Below are 18,203 nucleotides of genomic sequence, written 5' to 3' on the forward strand. Positions count from 1 at the left end.
CCTGGCTGTCCTGGAACTTACTCTGTCCAGGCTGGCCTCGAACTCAGAAATCCGCCTGCCTCTACATCCCAAGTGCTGGAATTACAGACATGTGCCACCATTGCCCGGCAGCTCCATCCTTTTTGATGTTATATTTTTCACATTTATTTGGAATGACTACTCTCTACAGGGTTGAGCTTTAGAGGTGTACTGTGGATATACTTCTTAAATAAGCATTTGTACTTGATAAAGTTGTTTAAAATGTTGGGGTTTTGTTTGTAGACCAGGCTGGCCTTGAACTCAGAAATCCACCTGCCTCTGCCTCCCGAGTGCTGGGATCAAAGGCGTGCACCACCACGCCTGGCAAAATGTATTTCTTAATGTCCCCAACACACATAGGTGCTGACGATTAAATCCAGGGTCTTGTATATGGTAGGGAACTAGTCTGCTACTGAGCTGTATCCAAAGCCTATTTATATGACTTTTTTAAAGCAAGGTCTTAATAAATTGCTCAGGCTGGCCTCAAATATCTGGGATTATAGATATGTGCCACTGCACCTGGGAGTCTTTTTTTTTGTATGTATGTGATGCATGCATGTGCATGTACAGAAGCATGCACTCGTGCATGCATGTGAAGAGACCAGAACAGGATGTCGGGTATCCCCCCATCTCATCCACTTTATTTCCTTGGCACTGAGCCTGAAGCTTCTTCCAGTTTGGGTTAGACTGCAAGTTCTTGGTGTCAGCTTGCTCTCTGCCTTTAGCCACTGGTATTACAGGCATGTGCAGCCATGCCTGGCTTTTTATGTGGGAGCTGGGGACTTGAACTTAGGTCGTGATGCTTGCAGAGTGAGTGTTGTTTACCTGGTGGGTTGCTTCCTGTCTCCTGAGTGCTGTCTAATGAAAATAAGATGCTCAGGGGAGAGAAACCAAGTTGCTTTGAGAAACAAAATATGAATAGGCAGGTTTTTTGTTTGTTTGTGTGATTTCTTTGTAGATTTGATCTACTGTGGCCGGAAGCTAAAAGATGACCAGACCCTTGACTTCTATGGTATTCAGCCTGGGTCCACAGTTCATGTTCTCCGAAAATCTTGGCCTGAGCCTGATCAGAAACCTGGTAAGGGAGAGTTTGTCCTCAGTTAGATGGGCAGAACTTTCTAGTATCTCCAAGGGAAGAGCTTGTGTGTTCCTGAGATACAGTCCTGGTGATTACCAAAGTGGTGATAGGTGCTATCTTTATCCTTATTGGATTAGATCCCCATTGGTAAATTAAGATGTGATGTTGTTACTGTTAACACCACTAATAATATATATATATATTTTTTTTTTTTAACTTAATAAGTTCATTAACCATTGTTTTCTAACCATGTAGTGTGTATGGATCTATTTAAACTCTTTAGATCAACAGTTGATTTTTCAGTAAACTTTACATTCTTTTATTATCGTTGCTCTGTTCATTAGGCAAAAGCCAGGAACTTACTTTGTTTTTGTAGTGCGACAGTTTGTTTTTGGTTAAGCAACTCTTCCCACAAATTCCCTCAGGTGGTGATTTGTTCAGTAAGCTAACCCCGCCTGCTGAGCTCATAACTTACCTCCAGAAATATTCCACTAGCATTCAAGTAGCTCTTGGAGAAACTACAAAACCTAAAGCCCTTTTAGTTTATTAATGGAAGTTGCTCTTGGAATTTACAATTTAGATTTTGTGTTTGTGTTTTAAACATGTCTCCATGTATAAAGCTAGGCTATGTAAAAGAGGTCAGCTTTGTTAAACTAGCAGTTTGACATATTTTTATTTGTCTGTGTCTGTTATGAGTGGTTATCTTTTTTTTTTTTTTTTTTTTTGGTTTTTCGAGACAGGGTTTCTCTGTATAGCCCTGGCTGTCCTGGAACTCACTTTGTAGACCAGGCTGGCCTCAAACTCAGAAATCTGCCTGCCTCTGCCTTCCGAGTGCTGGGATTAAAGGTGCGTGCCACCATGCCCGGCTTGTGGTTATCAATTTGAACGTTATCTTTTCAATTCTAAACAGAGCAAAAACATCTTTTGTATCCATATGGGAAGTGAGAGAGGAGAGCAGCCTGGCATCCTAGGATTAGGTGATGCTCACAGCCAGACTTTGGAGCCCCACTGTTTATAGGGTTCACCATGATGAGTCAAGGACGTCCTGAGACATCATGGATCAAGTGGAAAATAATATCCTTGCCATTTCTGAACAGAGACAAAGCCCATTCATTGTCCAGACACACAAGAGATCACACACCCCTCCCCTGCTGATGAGCGGGACTGTTCCTCTTCTACGTAGAGCTTTTACCTCTCTCGGGTTTGCCTTTTCTCTTGAGTAGGGCTATTAAAAGCCTAAGAATAAAACTGACCCCAGAGCAAAAATGTTTCCATAGAATCATCCATGCAAGCCCAGATCCTCTGCTTTTCTAATATCCTCTGATCGAGCTGCCCTAGAGTTCTCGTGGTATGTATTCTTCTCTATGTCCTGAACCTTGAACCTAGCTTGCTCAGGTCAGGTCTGTCTCTCTGCTCTTCCACTAGAGGACATTGACTGAAGAAAATGAATGATTGTGGTTTCTGTAAGCTGGTTTTGTTTGTTTTTCCCTCCGTCAGTATGTTACATAATCAGCACATGGTAGCTAAATAACACTCCAGCACTTTATAGATAAGAATAAGATCAGAGGAATATTTGTTCCAGGTCACCTAATTAAAATGAATGTTAGGACTAGGATATAAACCCAGACTATTCTGGGCTTGTGTTTTCCTTTGGCCTGCCTGCCTTTCTTTCCCAAAGGGTGTTACAGCGACACCCAACACTCTTAGCAGCTTGTGCCTTAGGACATTTAGAGCCTTTTTCTCCCTGTGTCATCTGCAGGTTTATTTTAGAAACAAATGGAATTTTTATTGGGAGGTGAATGTAAATTTAGTTCTGAAAAGAAAGTTTTAAAATAATAGTACTTTAGATATTTTCTCCTGTAGTATTCTTCTAAAAGGAGGTGGATTTGATGATACACTTTCGTAGTCCTACAATAACAGGCCAAGGAAGGAGGTTACTCACTGAAAGCCAGCCTGGTTTAAATAGTAAGATTCGGTCCCAAACAGCAGGGATGAAGCAAACAGTAGCCCCACCCTAGAGTTGGTACATTTCTGTAGGAGGAGAATCTGCTAGCCTCTCTTCTTCTGACTGGTTTACTGTGGCGGTCTCCACTGCAGGTTTTATGAGTGTGTGTGTGTGTGTGTGTGTGTGTGTGTGTGTGTGTGTATGCATGCATTCATGCCAGGGCCTCGTTTTTATAGCCTAGAACTTGTACTCTTTTCTTTCCTTCTAGAAACTAGGATTAGAAGTATATGCTACCATACTCAGCTTAACTTTTTTATGTATGTATATGTTTGTTTATTTATTTATTAGCAGTGCTAAGATCAAACATTCTACTACTGAACCATACTCTGAGCCAAGGATCTTACTTTAGCTTTCAATTTGAGCAGAGATATTACCCTGGTCTCCGGCCACAGAAAGCCATTTGATGTTTCTTCACAGCACTGCCTCCTCAATTCTATCATGCCTTCCTATGTATTTTTACATAGGCTTTGAAGACCTTCTTCCAATAACATTTACTTTGCCTTAATTTCCCCTCTTGGATGGTCTAGACCAACTCATCAACTCATATTGATACCTAGTCAGTTAACCAAATTTAGCTTAGAACACTGCTTGACTTCCTGTATGTTGAATACAGTGTCCAGAAATCAAAAGTGAAGTTGCTATTTGTCACATGATAAAATTTTGTTCAGAGCTTTTTCTTTTCTTTTTTTTTTTTTTTAAAGATTTATTTATTTTATGTGAGCATACTGTTACTCTCTTCAGATATTCAAACACACCAGAAGAGGGCATTGAATCCCATGTGAGCCACCATGTGGTTGCTGGGAGTTGAACTCAAGACCTCTGGAAGAGGTCAGTGCTCTTAATCACTGAGCCATCTCTCCAGCCCCAGTTCAGAGGTTTCAAATTCCTTGACCTTACTTCCCTAAGTATTACTGTGATTCTTTCCTGGGATGTTCTTACAGGCATCCGTATCTCTGCCCAGGGCCTCAATATGGTATTTTATAATTGTGTGCTTGTTATAATGGGTGTGTGTGCGTGTGATTTGTCTTTCTTGTGACTTGCCCAAAGCAAGATTCAAAATAAATGCTTGGTTAGGTAATTTACTTGTGGTATCTATTTTCAAAGGAGCCAGCCCTCATGGTCATGATGACATGGTTGCTGCGCTGACCTCCGGGCATAGAGCTCACGTTGCTTTGAGAGCAGTGTATAGAGTTGGATGCTATGACCTAGATTACCCTGAGGATAGCGCTGAAGCGTGGCCCAGGATGAACTTCCTACTTGTTCCTATCCCCTTCCCAGATTTCCTCCCCTATAAAATAGGTGCTGATAGTCAGGTAAGCAAATGCAGTTTAGACCCCTGCATGTAGAATACAGTGTCCAAAAATCCTAAGAGAAGTTGCTATTTGGCACATGGTGAAAGTTTATTCAGAGCTTTCACGTGCCTTGCACTTCCTTAGTCCATACTGGGATTCTTTTTTTTTATTGTGCTTTGCTATTTACTTATTTGTCTATTAGTGGTGCTTAGGATCAGATGCAGGGCTTACCGGATTGTTAGGCACAGGTTTCCCCTAGCCCAGTTTGTCTGTCTTTTTATGCATCAAAAAATATTACTGGAGCTGCAGAGATGATTCAAAGGTTAATATCACTTTCTGCTCTTCCAGAGCCCTGTGGTTCAGTTCCCAGCACCCACATGTAGCTCACAACAAACTGTACCTCCAGTTCTAGGACATCTGGTGGTCAGGAGCTCATGTGGCACACAGGCATGCAGAGAAATTATGTAAAATAATTATTATGTAAAATAATAATTAAAAGATAGAAAAGTAAAGGAGTCTAAAAAGTATTATAAAAATTCAAAAGAAAATAACAAAGAAAGAATTACCCATGGGCCTGTCCCTCTAAGAACATGTTATTCTTTATCTTGCTCCTTCCAGCCTTGGACCATATGCAGACTGACATATTTTGCATAGTTTTACCAGAGAATGCACATCCAACTTTGTGTTCTATTTCTTTCTCTTACCATATTGTGTCAGCATAGTGTTATATCGTTAAGATGCCTTGGCGTACACTTATTTTAAGTTTCTACATAAGAGGCCACTGACTTGATTATATATTCTTTCTTTTCAAATGTAAGAAGTCTAGAATTTCTGCAGTGGGTTGTTGATCAGAAGAACCTCTTTCATGTGACAAGATCCCCCTCTGTTGGAACTTTGTTTTACCTACTGAAGAGAATTCATTGAGCGTGTAAATTTCAAGTTTGTGACACAAATGTTGGGGTACTTTTTGTTTGTTTGTTTGAGGTGGTGCTTACATTCTTAGAGGGTGATGAGGGAAGGGACTCTGTAGACCAAGTTGTACCTGGACAGATGCTGAAGTGATTTGCCTACAGTTATGGTAATGATAGATAGAGCCTGGGTTGTAAGATAACTAAGTGTCCTGTTCTCCAGAACCTGTGGACAAAGTAGCTGCCCTGAGAGAGTTCCGGGTCCTGCACACTGCCCTGCACAGCAGCTCTTCCTACAGAGAGGCGGTGAGTTTGAGCTAAGACTGTAGGAGTAATGTGAACACTGGTTGTTGTTTAGCATAGGAACTGACAGTACATTGCCACAGCAACCAAGAGTACCTCTGGGAATTTTTGCCATGTCTGTGGGCCTCAATAGACTCCTATCTTTCCCCAAAGAGCCTGTCTCAGTCAAGCATTGGTTGTAGATTCCCTATGATGATAATTATACACCCTCTCCTCAGACTGGCCTTACGGACCAACTGTGGTTACAGCTACAGAGTCTACACACCTTTTCTAATGGGACTAGATCCTTGACTTTTGGTGAACTGCCTATCACCTCTTAAGCATGGATTTCCCCAATGGAAAAATGGAGAATTAATACAGCTGTGAACTTCCTTCCTAATGTATACAAATGTGAAGCAGTCATTGTATGGAGATTGGAAGGGCCTTCGGGGAGCTGGAGGAATTGTTATTGGGCTGTGAAGAGAGCATTTTGTTTTAGAAATATTACAAATAGGGATGGTGAGAGTGAACCACAGAGACTGTTCTATTGTGGTGGTCTGTATACAACCCTCCTATATAAGCACTCAAATGGAGGAAGTCAAGAAAGTGTGGGTGTGTGATGAATGTATAGTGTTAGCTGGTGTGCTAAGCCATCCTTGTTTCTCCTGCAGGTCTTTAAGATGCTCAGCAATAAAGAATCTCTGGATCAGATCATTGTGGCCACTCCAGGCCTCAGCAGTGACCCCATTGCTCTAGGTAAGTACAAGAAAAGATTTGAAGAAATATGAGGTTTTGGAAAAGGAGAAAACAGGAGCAAAAAAGGGCTGTGACCATGCTTTGAAGAGGCACTGCTATTGAGGGGTGAGGGAGAGTAGTCAAGGTACATTCCACACACCTACCCCCTAATGGCTCTCAGTCCTCCTTCGTGGCAACTCTGTGTGGCCTAAATGCAGGAAAACATGGGGAGGAGGGAGCATTCCCACTGGAACAAGATACCCATGACCTTGTTTCTGCTCTTCTCAGGAGGGCTGGTTTGGGATCCAGTTGAGTTGCTTGCTTTGAGATTTAATGCTGCTGCTGCTTCTTCCGGGATCTTGCCAGCGTTCCACTGTCTAAGAGAAATCTTGGTCTCTTCCAGGGGTTCTCCAGGATAAGGACCTCTTCTCTGTCTTTGCTGATCCCAACATGCTAGACACGTAAGTGTAGCCATCATTTTATAGCGTGCCATTCCTCACATGGTCAGGCTAGAAACCTGGTTGTTGCCCTGGGATCTTTTTTTGGAGGCCAGTTCAGTCTCTCACCAGGTCTGCTTTCTAAATGTGTCAAGATGTAAGAAGCGGCAAGGGCTGCTTAAGGAATAGAAAAGCCCAGGGGTGGGAGCATGTGAAGTGTGGCACAATGAAGCAGTGTGGAGAGAGAGAGAGAGAGAGAGAGAGAGAGAGAGAGAGAGAGAGAGACAGCGCAAGGGTGCATGCTTTGTGTGCTAGGTTGATTTCACTTAGTAAATGTCAGGGATTTTAAGCTCGGTGAAGTAGACATAGGTATATAGGGCATAAAATGTTAGAGCTGTAATGACAGTAGTGGCTCTGTCCCCTTGTTTTTTTACAAATGAAGACGTTAACTGCTTTAGGAAGAGAAAGGAGTCCTCAGAGGCTGCCCATTATATAAGAGGTAGTGTCTGGACCCAGTTCTGAACCTTGAGCCTACCAGGCTGTATGTTCCTATATTCCATTATGCCTTGCCTATAGTTTTGCTTTTTTATCTGTGTGATAGGTTTTCAGTGGATCTTAAAAACTGAGCCTTTCTGACCCTTCTAAGGTCAGATCATCAAGATGACAGAACTTCCTGGCAAAAGACGCTGAAGAGTGGGCTAAATGTGGGGCCACACTCCTGTGATCCCAGAACTCCGGTGGCAGAGGCAATCAGTAAATCTGAGACTAGCTTGGCCTAGAGAGCAAGTTCTCTAGGGTAACAGCCAGCCAGAGATACCCAGTGAGGCCCTACCTCAAAGCCAAAACCCAAACTAAAACAAAATGACCTTGGGCTAAAAACTAAGGGCATAAGGGCAGCCTGGGGTACTCTGCTCTACTGGCCACCCATACTGTCATGGACAAGGGTGTCTTTTCCTTAGTCTGTCTTTTCTACCCCTCTTCTAGATTGGTGCCTGCCCACCCAGCCCTAGTCAATGCCATCATCCTGGTTCTGCACTCCGTAGCAGGCAGCACCCCAATGCCAGGAGCTGACTCCTCTTCCCGAAGCATGCCCTCCAGCTCTTACCGAGATATGCCAGGTGAGGCCCTCAGGAGCTGGTCGTAGCTCAGGGATTGGCTTTACTCGCAGCTATGTATAGTGTTGGCATAGGGCATGAGTCAGGAAGAGCATCTGTCCTGTAATTTTCCGAGGGGAGAGATGAGATAGGAATTTGGAGCATAACTTGAGCTGAGATCTGGAGCTGCGCCGGTGCTTTTCTGTTCTTCCTCCTGGAATCTGTTCACTCTCCTCCAGGTGGCTTCCTGTTTGACAGGCTCTCAGATGACGAGGACGACTTTCACCCAGTGAGTGCCATGGCAGCCTGCCCCTTGAGGAAGATGGTCCTAGGAACTAGCTTCTCCTTAGTACCTGCTATTCCCAAGCCTGGGAATTGGTCACGGGGACCTTTGGGGACCAAGGCCATGTTATAGTATTCCTTTAGAAAGGTGGGGTCTGGACTGGAGAGATGGCTCAGTGATTAAGAGCACTGACTGCTCTCCCAGAGGTCCTGAGTTAATTCCCAGCACCCACATGGTGGCTCACAATCATCTGAAATGGGATTTGATGCCCTCTTCTGGTGTGTGTCTGAAGACAGCTATAGTACAGTTGTACACATAAAAATAAATAAATATTAAAAAAAAAAAAAAGAAAGGTGGAACCTTAGGAAGTCTTCCTGGGAACTGGGGTGTGGGATGTGGGGTGTGGTTCTTTTATCCTAATTGTGGATGCCTCTCTTTTTCCAGAGTACTCGGTCCACGCCCTCTAGCAGCACACCCAGCTCCCGCCCTGCCTCCCTGGGATACAGTGGAGCTGCAGGGCCCCGTCCCATCACCCAGAGTGAGCTGGCCACTGCCCTGGCCCTGGCCAGTACTCCAGAGAGCAGTTCTCATACACCAACTCCTGGCACCCAGGTATGGAGAGAGAGGGGTGGCACCAGTAGGCCAGGCTGCCAAGAGTGGAACTCCCCTGGAGTAGATATGATTGCCTAGCACCCTGGTGGTAGATCTCTTTGCACTAAACCATGGGGCCCTGGTAGGAATTTCTCACCTGAGGTTCAGGTGACTCCCCTTTTGACTTACTTGCCTTTAAGGGCTCAGAAGTCCCCTTTTAGCACAGGCTGAGTGCCCCTCGTCCCTCCAATAGGGACTGGATACAGCTAGTAAGATTCTTAGTGATGACTTGCTCCTCTCCGAAGCTACCTCTCTCAGTACTGGGCTTCTAGGCTGAGCCTGGGGCCTCACAGTCCTTTTCTCTGCAGTGAAAGAGAATGGGACCTTTTCTGCCCACATAAATTACATTTAGGTTCTCCATAATACAGTGTAGTTACCTAACAGGCCTCTGTTGGAAAGCAGGAGTCAGGTACCCCAGGAGTAGTGTGGGGTCCTGTGACTGTCTGCTGTGAAACTGAGGCAGCTCTGGGCAACGCTGACTATTTCTTTGAATCTAGGGCCATTCTTCAGGCACCTCGCCAATGTCCTCTGGTGTCCAGTCAGGGACACCCATCACCAACGATCTTTTTAGCCAAGCTCTCCAGCATGCCCTGCAGGCCTCTGGGCAGCCCAGCCTTCAGGTGAGTCTCCCCACCTCCAGGTTTTCATGCTGAGTTTGGCATGCTGAGCCTTTTTCTGCACACAGGAGGCTGGAGGCCTTCCCTCTAGGAACACCAAGGGCAAATGTATGGTAGTTTGACAGGTGAGCCTTCCCAGAAAGGGCATATTGTTCTTGTGGCTTCCCATTCTTGCCTGAGCAACTGTAGCCTGACTCCTGTGGTCATAAGGAAGTTTTAGTTAATCATTCATTCATTCATTCATTCATTGAGCATTGACTGAGCAGTAAGCACATACATAGGGCTGGGTTGAACTGCTAGAACCTCAAGAAGAGCAGGTCCTTTGCCCCTGCCATGCTAGCACACAATGTAGGCACACATTTGAGGAGCATCTTGGTTAGAAGCTTAGCTGCTTAGGGTAAGAGCCTAAGCCAATCTGAACTGAGAGAGGTTTAAGCTGATTGGTAGAGGTCAGTTTGGTAAGCCAGGTAGTAGAAGGGTTTTGTGATGGGGAAGAGACAACTGCCTGATGGAACAGGTGTATATAGGTAGGTATATGTGATATACTCAAAACTATATGGCTAGCATGCAGTGTCATGTCGTAGAGCATCCTGAGATGGGATCAGAGAAAGAGGGTAAAGCCCAGGTAGAAGGGGCCTTGAATGTGGTCCAAGGAGGTTAGATTTATCTGGTAGTTCTTGGTAGTTCTTGAGAAGCTTTAAGTAGAAAGGGGTCAGCTGCATGGAGAGTCAGCGTCTCAGCATTGTATCTCACACTGTCGAGTGAGCTGTTCGCTTTATGCCTGATGTTCTTACTCACAGTGAATCTGCAAAGGACACATCAGTCTGAGTTTGTTTGTGTCCCACAGCTATGAAATAGTAAAAACTTTCATTAAAAGGCGGGGGGGGGGGACAGACCTTTTTGATTTTCACTATTGTATGTGGTGCGCATTGCTGAGATGGACAGCTTGTGTTTATCTCCAGCGCGATGCCTGTTCACTAGGCTCCAAGGCTCCAGGCTTTCACTGCCTCTGCCTGGTGTGAAACAAAGTTGAGATGATGTGTGTATGTCTCTGCCTTCCACAGCCTTACCCCTGCCTATATCTGTTTGTCTTCCCACCACCTTCTCTTCATATATAAAGTTTTCCGTAAGTTGTACATTTCCTTTCTGTGAAGAGGCAGACAGTAATGAAATTATGAGGTACTAGAAGAAAATGCGGGTAAATTTCTTTGAATCTTTACATCAGAGAATGCTTCTCATGGCTGAAATTCAGAGTCTAGGAGCCATTATATACCGTCGTTCTAAATTTTGAGTTTGACAAAGTGAAAATTTATTCCTGGAAAACCACAGCTTAAAAAAAAAAAATCAGTAGCAAAGCCTAAGCAAAGTCTTACAGCTTTGTAACCCTATCAGACAGTTGTAACCCTATCAGACAAGTGGCACATCTTCCTGAAAAGAGAAATGTAAGCCCCAGCACTTCCTAGGAAAGCAGGAAAGTGTGACTAGACTGTTCTCAGAACAGGCTCTTACACGTGCAGGACTCCTAGGAGTCCACTTCTCGGAAATTGTCCCAGAAGTGTTTGTGTATATAGACAATGGAAGCTTCACGGCACCGAGAGTCACGGCAGCATTATTTGTAATGGCAGAAGATTGTAAACAGTCAACCAAGGGCTAGAATTATTATTATATGCTTGCTAAAAAGTTTTTGTAGTAGGGTATCTTGGTACTCTGTGATTTCAGCACTTACCAGGTTGACATAGGAATGTTATGAGTTGGTGGATAACACGTGCTATATAGCAAAACTCTTTTTAAAAAATTATGCATTTTTATGTTTATGTCAATTTGACACAAGGTAGAGTCATAAGCAAGGAGGGAGTCTCAATTGAGAAATTCCTTCCATAAAATGGGTCCGTGGGCAAGTCTATTTGGCATTTTCTTATGATTGAAGTAGGAAAACCTTGCCTGTGTGGGCTGTTCTACTCCTGGGCTGGTGGTCCTGGGTTCTATAAGAAAGCAGGCTGAGCAGGTCATAAGAAACAAAGCAGTGAGTAGCATATCTCCATGGACTGCATCGGCTCCTGTCTCCAGCTTCCTACGTTGCTTGAGTTCCTGCCCTGGGTCTCCTCAGTGATGAACTTTGTCAGAGGCTATCTTTGAACACCACAGGGTAAACTGAGTCAGGCAGTGAGGTGTGGTGGTGGCAATTGAGGTCAGTGATGAAAGCAGCTGATGGAGGTCAGCATTAAGAGGGGTTGACGGGGATCAGTCCTGATAGCAGCTGACAGGGGCTGCTACCTATGACAGCCAGCGATAAGAGAAAAAAGGAAAGGGGAAAATCATACACACACAAGAGAGAGACAAACACAGAGAGAGACAGAGACAGACAGAGAGAGAGAGAGAGATTGAAGCAAAGGCAGACTCCAGCATTTTTTTTTCTCTTAGCCTTTTTTATACCTCTTAAGACAAAGTTTTTCTATGTAAGAAAATTGCCTCATAGCCACAAGTTACACATTATCTAAAAATAATCACCACAAAAACATATTCTTCAAAAACAATAAAATCATGACACAAAAGGAAATTGCAACAGGATTATTGATTATGTATTCCTTTTTTGCAACTTTAACGAAATAATTCTTGTCTTTTTTTTTTTTTAAGATTTATTTACTTCATGAATATAGTACACTGTCACTGTCTTCAGACACACCAGAAGAGGGCATCGGATCCCATTACAGATGGTTGTGAGCCGCCATGTGGTTGCTGGGAATTGAACTCAGGACCTCTGGAAGAGCAGTCAGTGCTCTTAACTGTTAAGCCATCTCTCCAGCCCCCTCATCTATTTTTCTATCTACAAGTTCATTGTAACTCGGAAGCATTAATTCTTTTGTCCTAGATTAACAGAGTTTAAGCAGGCCAAGTCTGTAGTAGCAGGTTCCCCTGTGCTTGATTGACAGCGATCTGTACTTACGAAGGAGCAGGACAGCTATCTTACGTCTTATTTTTGAAGTCTTGATCAGCTAGACTGGCTAATCATCTGTTCTCTGCACTTACACTTAGAATTGTTTATTCTTTACTCATAATCTTTCTATTTCATGGTACACACCGAAACCTGTTCCCACATCCCTAGATCACAAGACCAAGGAAGGCAGGCCCAGCCTGGAGTGAATGCTTTCTTTTATCATTAACTTGTCCCAAGCCTGTTTTTAAAAGCATTAATTCATCTAAACAGCATTATCTCAAGAACTTCTTTCATCTTCATGTTGATGTGCAGGAGACTTGCTCAACAGAGTGGGCTATCACCCAGGAAGTAATCACACCAGGCCATAGGCAAGTGAGGGTCTCTCAGTGTCCACTCACACCAAGCCAGATGAATAGGAGCATGGCAATGACAAACATGAGAAAGCAAGCACATCAGTAGCAAGGAATCCTGGGAGAAGTCTCTGGGCCATGCATTTCCAGAGCCTTTCCATGCCTTTGTCATCGCTCTAGGGAGCTCACTTGCCCACTGTAGCTCTTCTTGCATGGCACCCGCCAGTACTTAAAAGCTATAAGGTAAAATAAATCTTTTTCTTCCCGTTAGGTTTGATCATGGTATTTTATCACAGTGGCAGAAACTCTGACTTAACACAGTGTACTAACATAGAAAGATCACTTTCCACTACACCTCATGGTAAACACAACTTTTAAGCTAGGTGTGATGACACTCAGAAGGTGGAATTGGGAGTTCAAGGCTATCCCCGACTATATAATAGTAAGTTTGAGGCTAGCTTAGGCTGCATGAGATCCTCTATCAAACATTCAAAAGCAAAATAAAAAGTAAAACCAAAACGAAAATACAATAAAAAATAAACAAAACAAAACTAAAATACAACTTTAGCTTATTTTTGTTGGTTTTGCCCTTTGACAGTTTCATACATGTTTTGAATATAGTTGATTTTGATTACCCTCCTCTGACCCTCTTAATATCCCCCTCATCCCTATCAAATCCTTCCCAACACGGCTGGTCTCTCCCAGACTGATGACTTTTGGGTTTGTTTTGTACCCATTAGTTTGACCAGGCCTTCTGTATAAGCACTGGATCAGAGCTATCCACTGGAGCCTGGTGAGGTCACCCGTGGACACAAGACTGAAGGCAGTGACTCTCCCTCTCCTTGACTCTAACAGTGGTAAATAGTTCAGTAGGAAGGATGCCCCCAGCCCCTCCTCCACCTATCCTGACTATCAGCAGGCCCATTGTTTTGCTTTTGTTTTTACATTATTTAACTTATTATTATGTGTATGTATGTGTATCATGTACCATTATGTGGATTCCAGACTCAGATCCTCTGGTTCCCAAGGCAAGCACTTTTACCCACTGAACCATCTTCCCAGTCCCCATGGGCCATTTTAGGAAGACTCAGTCAGTGTAGGCATCCACATCTGCTGTGAATTCATTATTGCAATGGTTGTGTCTTGCTCAGAGAGTAGCATTTTGTAACTCTTTGTCCAGAGCTTTCACTTCCACTTCTTCCAAAATGTTCTCTGAAGTTTAGAAGGGATAGAGTAAGTGCCTTGTTTTAGGGATGCGCACTAAAGCACCATGTACAGTCATGAATCTTCATTCATCACCATTTACTGGAAAGACAAGCTTCTCTGATTGAAGCTGAGAGGAACATAGTATCTGTATATAAACAAATATTTAGAAGGCAGTTTAGTGCAGTGCCAATTTTTCTAGACAACATCATTCAGTCCCCTTCCCCTTAGGGCTTTTGGTCAGATTTGTCATATTTAGATATAGAGTCCCTTGTGTAGAGCAGGCCTCAAAGCCAATCATAGAACAGTTATTTACAGCTGTAATAGCAGTGCCACCATGTGCAAGTGGGGCTTCTTATCTGGTTTCATGTGGAGGGTTCACAGGTGGGTAAGACCCTTCTCCTTCAGTAGCCTGCATAGAAACTTTTGGGATTATTAAAAAGCTATCTAGCAGGGGAATCTTCCAGCTTAGTTCCAGTGTTGTATCTGTTTCGTGCTACCAAAGTGTTGTCTTCAGCGATAAGGTTTTACTGTCTAGTTCTGGTGGGCAACCAAGAGGAATGGAAAGAACCTGTATTGCTTTGTGGAGCTCTGGAACCTCCTTAACCAGTAACTCCTTAGTAAGTATCCCACCCTTGGCACTGCTGTTTTGTTTAATAATCTATAGCTTCTAGGAACAGCTTCTCTAAACCATGAAAGGTTTACTTAATAGGTTTCCTTGTGACTTTTCACACCACCTTTGTTTTGGGTGTGTTAGGGTAGGGTAGCTACCCTCCTTGTTTCTTCTATCACAACACCTACCTCTTCCTTGCTTAAACCTTTCCATTCCAGTGCCCCGCATCTCTGCTTTCATAGTACCTACATTCTACTTCATTCCTCTCTTAAGGCAGCTTCCTCCCAGTGGCCTCTTAGTAGTTTCCTGGCATCTGCAGTTACTCTCTCTCTTTTTAAAAAGACTCACTGGGCTTGAATTAGAACTTCCCTGTACTGACCTCCCAAGGGGAGAACCATCACACCTGTCTCAAAGCTAACCTCAAAGTATGTATTCCTTGTGTGTGTGTGTGTGTGTTAATAAGTTTTTGGAATTTAGACATTGAATAATTTATACTTTCTCTTTACTATAAAACTTCATGCTGGGCGGTGGTGGTGCACCCCTTTAATCCCAGCACTTGGGAGGCAGAGGCAGGCGGATTTCTGAGTTCGAGGCCACCTTGGTCTACAGAGTGAGTTCCAGGACAGCCGGGGCTACACAGAGAAACCCTGTCTCAAAAAACCAAAACAACAACAACAACAAAAACTTCATTGGCTAGAGAGATGGTTAAGAGTACCAGCTTCTCTTCCAGAAGTCCTGAGTTCAGTTCCCAGCAACCAACCACATGGTGGCTCACAACCGTCTATAATAGGATCTGATGCCCTCTTCTGGTGTGTCTGAAGACAGCTACAGTGTGCTCATATACATAAAAACAGCAACAACAAGCTCATTTGTTTTTTTCACATTCAAGTGTATCTTCAGTCTTTGTGACGTCCCTATGCTATGGTCCCGAACATCAGTAGCTTTGCTGTGTGTCTTCTCTTTTTTCCTCTCTATCCTGAAAATACAACCTTTTAAGTCTGTGACTGTTCATCAGGAGCCTTGCTAATCCTTCTGCCTGACCTGTCTTTCCACAGAGCCAGTGGCAGCCTCAGCTGCAGCAGTTGCGTGACATGGGCATCCAGGATGACGAGCTGAGCCTCCGGGCCCTTCAGGCCACTGGAGGTGATATCCAAGCAGCCCTGGAACTCATCTTTGCTGGAGGAGCCCCATGAACTTCTTGTACCTGAACACCTAGCAAATTGCAGAGGCTGTTCCTGGCAAGAAGCACTTGTGAAGTTGCTTCTAGATTCCCCACCCAACCCCACCCCAATATATCTGATGCTCCCCTTGCCTGCCGTGTCCAGTGCTTGGCCTTCTTATTGATCTCAACTGGTGGGAGCAGCTTGGCAAGCAAGATGTATGGTTGTGGTGCTGTGGTGTTAAGGTTCAGGTTGATCCTTACGTGGTTTAGATCCTGAGTAGGAGATTCGGGGCCAATGTCATGGGGGATGCTGTGTAATACCCATGTTCATCTTAGACAAGTCCCTAGCAATAGCCCCCATCTATTTTGGTGCCTTAGAGCCTGAGGCTGAAGTGAGCTACAACCCAGTCTTCAGGGTAGTTGCTGAGTTACAGAGACGGCCAGAAGAGACTATGACCTCTGATGAAAGTCTGGGAAGTGACCAGGTGAATTCTGGATGTGGCATGAGAGAATATATCAGCTGATTCCATGTCCCTACACTGGCTGTGTCTCACCAAACATCCTTTGATGTGTGTTCTGTAATTCAGGAATCAAACTGTGCCAGGAAATGTGTCCCTTTCCTGTGTCCTAAAGGCATAAAGACAAGAGCAGTTAAAAATACTACTTGCACCAGCAGTACAAACACAGCTGAACTCTAATACCGAGGAGAACCCAGCTGCTGCTATCTGTCTGCTCTGGATCTGAGGTGCTGCCTGCAGCATCACACACGTGGCCAAGTTGACAAAGTGGGTTTCATGTGCTTCAAATCTGTTAGGGGGAAAAGTGCCTATCCCTTCAATAGTTCTTGGACTCATTTGGAGCTGTTGTGGAAGGCAGAAGCTCAGAAGTCTGTCCCAACTTTGGCTTTGGTAGACATTCCATTCACACCATCTCTAGTCATGGCCTTGTGGCCCCTGCTTGTCTCCTCTTGGGACAGAAGGTTTCCTGTGAAAGTATCTATAATCCTTTTCACCTCAAGGAGCCACATGGAACTGGTCTGTGCTATTTCTCCACCTATAGTTTAGTTACTTGGTGATTCTATGTGGCCCTTTGAACTACCCTCCTGATCTTGGTCCCCAGCACGTTTTGGTCTGTATGACCTTTCTGTTAGTAATAATCTTAAGGAGAGGTACTCAGAAGACATTATTCCAGATATGCTCTCAGCAGTCCATTGTAATTTTTGAAGTTTCTGCATTTCCTTCATGATCCTGAGTTGATGTTGAGAAGTATTGTGATAGAAGCAAAGGCCAAGGGCCAGTGGTGGTCCGATGGTGCTGATGCTGCCCCTCCTGTGCACTCCCTAGAGCTTGCCTCCTCTCTTGGTTCTCTTACTCCGCTCAAGGCTCCCGAGCTCATGCATCCCTTTCTGCTGCAGAACCTTTGTCTTTGCCCTTTCTGGAACAACTCTTGGTACCCGTTACACAGCTTCCCAGAATTGAGTGAACAGTTTCCCTTGTTTGTCAGGTCTTTCCTCCATGGGCTTGGCACATTGGCTTTGCTTCCTGTGGTCATATTTTAAACAGTCCATGTTGAGCCTGATAAGTGCCCCCACCGAGCCCGGGGCTTTCCGTGGGCTGAGGGCTCCTTCCTTGTCATTGTGCTTTTCACTCTTTCAACAAACAGTGAGCCTCTGTGTCATGTAAACATGGCGGCCTCCTTGCTCCCGAAGAACTGTGCTATTGGTAAGACAGGCAGACCTTGCCCACTAAACCCTGATGAAAGCTGGGCCAGAACAAGGCCAAGGCTGAGTGGAAGACTCAGGGGGAAAGAATCACTTAGATTAGTAGTATGTCCCTTAAGAGAAGCCACCTGGGGGAAGAGGTGTTGGAGCTAGAATGGAAGGTTAAGGAAGCAAGTGTATGTGCTGTGTGGCTAGCTGTGGAGAGGGGATGTCTATGTGGACCTGCTGGTGTGGAAAGTAAGTTGGGCACCACAGGAAGTCAGAATTTTAACTGGGGAAGCACTTTCCATCGTAGATAGGCCATTCTGGCTTCTGGTTGGTGAATAGATTAGCAATAGACAATGGAGAAGAATGGAAAGGTTGAAGCAGTGGGCCACTTTGGTTGGCAGAGGTCTGGCCTGGCAGTAAAGGGGAGCTTGGGGGATAGTTGCTATAGTTAAAACAGACTCCAGTCTTTGGGAGAGGGTACTCCTAGCATTGCCATTAAACAGATGGAGACAACAAGGTTCAGAGGGGGAAATCCTGTCAACAATTTCATGGTTAGGAAGTGGGCAGCTAGAAACTGACTCTGGTGTAGTTTTTTTTTTTTTCTGCAGCTGTGGCCATTGAGATGGGAGGAGTAGGTGATGAGGGCGGTCAGCAGGCTAAGGAGCTTGGGTTTTCTCCTGAGGGGCTCTCAGAAGAACACAGTATTCCAGAGATGCCCCAGCAGCCTATTCTTTACCTACTCTGCAAAAATGTTTAGGTTTCCACATTTCCAGTCTTGGGTTGATGTTGAAGAGTATTTGCCGTGGCAATGAAGACTCAGAACTCTCTAGGC

At 44.4% G+C, this 18,203-nt stretch overlaps 1 protein-coding gene across 6 annotated transcripts in view; it reads left to right on the top strand.

The window, feature by feature from the left end:
* Ubl7 (ubiquitin like 7) overlaps window positions 1-15,812 on the top strand; it is an 18,382-nt gene extending 2,570 nt beyond the window's left edge. For all 6 annotated transcript variants that reach the window (XM_021171613.2, XM_021171614.1, XM_021171620.2 and 3 more), the window contains 9 exons: window positions 977-1,096; window positions 5,525-5,607; window positions 6,255-6,339; window positions 6,722-6,779; window positions 7,740-7,873; window positions 8,089-8,138; window positions 8,577-8,744; window positions 9,281-9,403; window positions 15,557-15,812. In XM_021171613.2, the coding sequence (XP_021027272.1) occupies window positions 977-1,096; window positions 5,525-5,607; window positions 6,255-6,339; window positions 6,722-6,779; window positions 7,740-7,873; window positions 8,089-8,138; window positions 8,577-8,744; window positions 9,281-9,403; window positions 15,557-15,694 (959 nt within the window). In that variant the 3' untranslated portion in view covers window positions 15,695-15,812. The remainder of the gene's footprint in view (window positions 1-976; window positions 1,097-5,524; window positions 5,608-6,254; window positions 6,340-6,721; window positions 6,780-7,739; window positions 7,874-8,088; window positions 8,139-8,576; window positions 8,745-9,280; window positions 9,404-15,556) is intronic.
* The last annotated feature ends 2,391 nt before the right edge of the window (window positions 15,813-18,203 follow it).

The sequence above is a fragment of the Mus caroli genome, chromosome 9, assembly GCF_900094665.2.
Source record: "Mus caroli chromosome 9, CAROLI_EIJ_v1.1, whole genome shotgun sequence".
Classification (NCBI taxonomy): Eukaryota; Metazoa; Chordata; class Mammalia; order Rodentia; family Muridae; genus Mus; species Mus caroli.